This window comes from Branchiostoma lanceolatum, chromosome 4 (assembly GCF_035083965.1).
Source record: "Branchiostoma lanceolatum isolate klBraLanc5 chromosome 4, klBraLanc5.hap2, whole genome shotgun sequence".
Lineage (NCBI taxonomy): Eukaryota > Metazoa > Chordata > Leptocardii > Amphioxiformes > Branchiostomatidae > Branchiostoma > Branchiostoma lanceolatum.
This window is the reverse complement of record NC_089725.1, coordinates 28,569,190-28,575,421: the sequence shown is the minus strand read 5'-3', so window position 1 is coordinate 28,575,421 and position 6,232 is coordinate 28,569,190. Positions and strand designations below refer to the sequence as shown.

General features: G+C 37.4%; 1 protein-coding gene across 1 annotated transcript; it reads left to right on the top strand.

The window, feature by feature from the left end:
* Positions 1–492: 492 nt before the first annotated feature.
* Positions 493–5,436, top strand: LOC136433876 (uncharacterized). Its single transcript, XM_066426455.1, has 4 exons — positions 493–1,698; positions 1,928–2,011; positions 3,324–3,446; positions 3,612–5,436. Exons 1-4 carry the CDS (start codon positions 1,095–1,097, stop codon positions 3,809–3,811), a joined length of 1,011 nt encoding a protein of 336 aa, XP_066282552.1. The 5' UTR covers positions 493–1,094; the 3' UTR covers positions 3,812–5,436.
* Positions 5,437–6,232: the final 796 nt, after the last annotated feature.

Sequence of the window (6,232 nt, the reverse complement as noted above, 5' to 3'; positions counted from 1 at the left end):
GTAAATCAGGAGACAAAAACATAATTTTCACGTCAAAAACGATGGTCAAATTTTGGCACTTTTGCGTAGGATAAAACTCGTAGAAAAAATTTTCTAGGTAGAAACGACTGATGTTGTCAGAAAGAGAAAAACCTAGCGTACAGTCGAGCCAATTATAAAGAAAATTCTAGTACTTAGATTTCTTTAATCATCCACGGCGCGAGGCATGTCAGCATGACCCACAGAACGCAACAAAGGTCAATCTCCGGCCAAGGGACATTTCACCATCAACGCGGATGGATATCCGGAAGTAAGGCTCAGATCGAAACGCAATTTTCACCCAAAACACACCAATTCATACGCTTTTCAGCCATGCTAGTATCTAATGTCAGTTCGAAGCACATTATGAGAAATATAAACTCAAACCCAGCCCCTCGAAACCCTTCCGTCACTTTTTTGTCGCGCACTTCTGTGGACCCCGGTCGCGGAAGAACTGGGGTGTGCACCGTTAATGGAACCGCGTGTTGAGAAATGTTATGTTCACAGCTACAGAGGAGTAGATTTTTCCTTTGACTGTTGGTTGGGTAGATCGAAGTGTGGGAGTGGAGAAGAGAACCCAGTATGCTGACTATCGCACCGATAGACAGCCAACTTGTTTGTTGGAGTAAGCGTCATGGTGTTTGGTAGCCTTGAGTGTAGTTGCCAACTTAATTGGTAAGTGATACCAGTCTACCACATCAGTGTCACTTACTGTGCACTTGAATACGGGAATTAAAAACTTGTTGACTTACCGTGATACCAAGAGTTGTCACATCAACTCTTGTTACAATGTTTATGGTGTTGATTTTAAAAATTTGCCATCTTGTTTATTTTACCCATCCTGTTTTTCTTTGCCATCTCTCATTGTATTTTGCGTCTCCAGAGGATGTCATTCATAAGATTTACTTACTGTGGCCTAAACATAAAACATACAATTCTGGAATAATTTTCAAAGTAGTGAGACAAACATTACTTGGCAATTTGGTATTAGGTTTTGGAACTCAATCTTTGTAATTAGAAAATTGAATCTAACTTTATGAATTATTTTTCAATCATATACTAGTTTCCAAGAAAGGATGTTTGTGAAAACAGCACGTGGTCGCCAGCTTCTACAAGCCTTCCTCAGCGATGGACTATCTCCACCAGACATGGAAGAACTGCGCAGAAACGTCCCCTCGTCACTTGAGGCTGTGCTGAACAATCCATTCCCAGAGTATTTAAAACCCTTCCTTGAAGTACTGGCCAAAAAATCCCCTATCTGTGGACTACTCCATCCCTCTAGAAAACTACATGACTTTATAACTGACATCTGCAATGGAGAAGGCGTTTCAGACTCTGTGGAGAAGATGCAATACCTTCAGCATCAAATCCCTGCTTTATTTGAAGTCATGAAACACACGGATGGCCACTGTGTGCCAGAGTACTTACGGCCACTGCTAAGAGACCTTCTTGTTGTGGCAGAGAGACCGTTTACCGGTAAGGTGCAGGTCTCCAACCATCTGTCATCAGAAACAGGAGGAATGGACGACTTGTCATTCTTTCCTGCCTTGCCATGTGTTAGGGACAGGGGGAAGTATGTGGCAGATGGGAAGAGGAATGCAGGTGGAAAAGTCTGCAAGAAGTCTTCTGGCGGGCACCCATCTCTTCTACCAGGACTATTCTTGTTACATTGTGAACATGGTAGAATATTTTGTTTACCATCTGTTTTTTCATTTTGATGTCTATGTAGACATAGATTTATTCGTATTGAATTTTAATCTCTTTGTAATGCATGACTTAGATGTATGGTATGGCATGATGAAAGTTATGTGGATAGTTTAATATTTTGTTTCCTGTATAACATTTACTCCTTACATGTCATCAGTCTATTACTGTTCGAAATTGTTTGGACATTCTGTGTTTTATTCAGGGATCAACTATGGATTCGAAGTGATGGTGAGACACGAGTCCCCGAATACTCCATTTACGGTACTCCGTAAAAGATTCCAAAATGGTAATTATCCCCATGAAAAATTGAGATATTGTTTTGGGTGTGTCTGTCTGTTTGTGTTTCCGGACTACTGTAGTCAGCATAACTCAAGAACCTCTTGATGGATTACGATGATATTTGGTATGTGGGCAGGTGTTATGAAGCCAAAATCCAAGGTCAATTTTGGGCCCCCTGGTATGTGACCTTGGTACTGCAGCAGAAATTCTATTTTTGTATCTCTTGACCTGGACGTGCTATGGTCTTGATTTTTTGGTGGCAGATAGCTTGTGGTGTAATGAAGACGCGGTGTGGGTTTGGGCGCCCTAGCAGCTTGCTCTGGAACTGCACGGGCGTTATCGTGAAAATCTTCTAAGGATAATAACTGAACAAAGGAACGATGGATTTCCTTGATATTTAGTATACAGGTAGCTTAGACAGAGATGTACACAATGAAGTGCAAATTATGTTGATTGGGACTTAATTTGTACAGCTAATGAGGAAAATCTATATTTGCAGTGTTTTCCATAATCAGACTCAAATACATGTAACTTATGTAGTTTATGGATAGTGGATCATCAACAGTTACCAATTATGCAAATAAATTCCTAGTTTGCATAATTAATGCAGGACTGTCAATATGATACTTAGTATGCAGGTAGCTTAGACAGACATGAAGTGCAAATTATGCTAATTGTGACTTAATTTGCATATATAATGAGGAAAATCTATATTTGCAGTGTTCTCCATTATCAGACTTGAATACATGTAACATATGTAGTTTATGGAATGTGGAGCATCAACAGATACCAATTATGCAAATGAATTCCCAATTTGCATAATTAATGCAAAAACATAATTCATCTAATTTGACAATTATAGGACTGTCAGTATTGCAACATGTGTAAGTTAGATAAATGTGTTTATGACCAAGGATATATTATGCAAATGTGTAAGTCATTTGCATGAATAGAATTGTTCATGGAGATATGGGGTTGTGGAACTCTTGTTTGTCATTTTTTGACTGTCAATTTATAGACTATACTGTTTGCTTTACTACATTGATGACCATTGATTCTTGCTCAGTTGTCAGTGTATTTGTAACTATCTTCACAGAAAATGAAGGAATGATTTACAGTAAAACAGGCATATTTTCATTTTCCTGAACACAGATCTTTCTTTGTTATTTTTTTTAGCTAACCCCGAGGCCTGGTGATGTTACACTTTTACATGTATACATCATCTACTAAGAACAGATTGTTCCTTACATGACCTTATGGTAAAGTTATCATTTCCTGATAGTTTCTAAAACAAGTGTAATAATTCACTTCTTTCCTAGTTCCAGACTGTGTCATCTACGACAATAGTTGCAATTTGCACTCGTACTGTCTGAACAGAGACCCATCCTTGTTCAGAAATACCTGGTTTCTGGTTGACCGGCTTCATTGGAAAAATCATAAAGGTGTGTTGACTTCATTCAAAGTAAACCTCCAGTTTTTTTTCATGTGGTTTGACAATAGGAAAGCTATGATAACTACTCTATTGAGTTTATCTGGCAATATTTGTCCCAAATGAATGACATTTGATGACTGATTTGATATGAATAATATTGTATCTATATTTCTAGGTTGCTCCGTGGGATACAAGCTGTCCGCATACCCACAGTACGATCACATCAACTCTCAGGTTGTAGAACAATGCAATGCGTCGTTGAAGAAGTTAAAAGGACAGCTGTCTTACATGGCACCATCAAACTTTATGCGGCAAGCAAAGCTGTTCATATGGAACAGAAATAGAATCGCTGTGACCAAAATGCTGCAGGCATAACATATCACCATATGCTAATTCAGAACCTGATTAATCGTGTTAGTAGAACTTTTAAATAGGTCGGTTTATCATTTTATTTGATTTTCATACCATTAGACAGACTTAAGGTTTCTAGTGCATTCTTATTTTGAACTTCTATACAGAGACATGATTATGACCATAGTTATACTTCCGATAACTTATGGATAAGAGAGAAAACTACATATTTCATTTTAGCTGTAAAATTGTGTACTGCACATGACAAACAGTTACATACTTACAACTTTCTGTGTCTTTTGTGTTCATAATTACGTAGACAATGTATCCAAGAGTTTGGGTGAGGTGTTTAGGCATACCCGTAAAATTGTGTACAGCATGTGACAAAGTCTAACTTTATTTCACAACAAATGTAGACATGTACAATGTATGGTAAGACCACTAACTATAAAAGAAGCATAAGGCTGAGTATATACAGGTATACAAAGTTGACAATATATCAAACTACTTTACACTTTCAAACCGAGTTGCCAAGTGGCAACTCGGCCAGAGACCCAGGCAGCTAATTACATATTCTGATCCCCAGGTGGATCCATTTTATATTGATGTGTATTATGTGTAATTGGCCTAGATAAACTGTTCAGTGATTGTGTAATGACATAAGTCATGAAACATCTCACTACTTGTCTTGGGTAATGTTACACTTGTGGTCATTACTTTTTTGTTGTATGTGTAAGTCGGACATGTCATCAAGAATTGGCAGTCATCTCAGTTTCTGGTTTGTTGGTATATTATCAATATACCACCAGCTAATTACATTAAACTAGTACAATATGTAATGCATGACTAAGATGTATGGTATGGCATGATGAAAGTTATGTGGATAGTTTAATATTTTGTTTCCTGTATAACATTTACTCCTTACATGTCATTAGCCTATTACTGTTCGAAATTGTTTGGACATTCTGTGTTTTTTTTAATTCTTATTTTTAACTGCCAGCCAAAAAACTTCCCATTGTTTTCATGGCGCTTTTAATGTTTTTCAAATAGTTGTCAGGTTCAGCATGATATTTTGCAACCTAAGTCTTGTATAGGTCTTCTATTTCTGTCCTTGGGCAGCTATTTCGTCCAATCTTGTAATATATAATAATGCTCAACTTACATGTATGTATGCTTAGCTCTGTCGGATTCTTGCTCCTTAAGTAGAATGGCGAGAACTGGATTGTAGTGACAAACTGTAGTATAAATCTTTATTTGTCTTGCCCCTTTTTTTAAAAGTGGCACAGGTGTGAAAGTACATGAAAAGCATATTGAAAATATATTGTGTATCTTGTTGGACTAGATGTTATAGTAAGGTACAGCAGTACATTGTTCATTATTTTAGCACAATGCAAAGCGCCATTATGTAACATTTTTGTACCATAAATGTAAATCTTTTGATAGAAAAAATTCATGTGATTGTCATTTACGTCCCCTTTTCAACGTATTTGTGCAGTTATCTCACATCTCTGACACTAGGAGAATTAAGTTTCTGGTAAGACCGGAGTGTAAAAAAACATGGCTAATAGCTGTGTTGCACTGGTATGGTGTAATACTTTGTATCGCCCTAATGTTACATAATCAAATACATAATAAAAAGGTGGATTATATATATTTACTCTATTCTTTCAATCGTCTGTACAATCTACTTGAAGTCCACATACAAAACTTGCAAATGCATTTTGAACCCATGTCCATCTATCCCACCACACATATTTGAACATATGCAATATATGCATGTTCTCACAATCAACAGTACTTAATGCGAGTGACTGAGCAAATATTTCATGAGACTAATTGAGCAATGTAAAGTATGACTGAATAAAGTAACACTTCTGCATATATCATGTCCATGTGAGTTCCGTATTATTCATTTATGAGCGTATTAACGCGTTTGGCGTAATTTGGAATATGCTCGGAATACATCTATTCGCTGCAAGAAAATAGTGTTGAGCACTTCATGCAATAGATCCATTTAATTCATTCTTCATAGGGCCCCGTAACACTTGTGCATATATGCCAGTCCGCCTGAGTCCCGTATTAAAAAGTTTTTGTTTAAGGTTAAGTTTGCAGCCGAAGAAATAATGTCTTTGGTTCGTTAACTAAGCTACACAACGGTGGGTCAAAGTAGAAAACAACATTTTCCCTGCAAACATTACATACACCGCGAAATATTTTCAAGCTTCGTGCACGCACAAGTATGACAGGTCCTATACGCTATATGTACGCCTCGCATAACTCTGAAAAAAGTTGCTATTTTGAACGTATGCGTACAACTGCGTATTATCACTATTTAAGACGGAACTATACGTGTGACCCGGGATTTATTTTTTCGGTTTAGGTAATTGGATATACGGCCCTGTCACGCTTGTGTGTATATTCAAGTGCGGGTGATTTGCGCATTAA

What these genes read in the sequence shown, in the direction of transcription:
- LOC136433876 (XM_066426455.1), top strand. Translation starts at nt 1,095, where the DNA reads ATGTTTGTGAAAACAGCACGTGGTCGCCAGCTTCTACAAGCCTTCCTC. An exon ending in CTTGTTACATTGTGAACATG is followed by an intron (nt 1,699 to 1,927) that starts GTAGAATATTTT and finishes TGTTTTATTCAG; the next exon opens with GGATCAACTATGGATTCGAA. An exon ending in TCATTGGAAAAATCATAAAG is followed by an intron (nt 3,447 to 3,611) that starts GTGTGTTGACTT and finishes CTATATTTCTAG; the next exon opens with GTTGCTCCGTGGGATACAAG.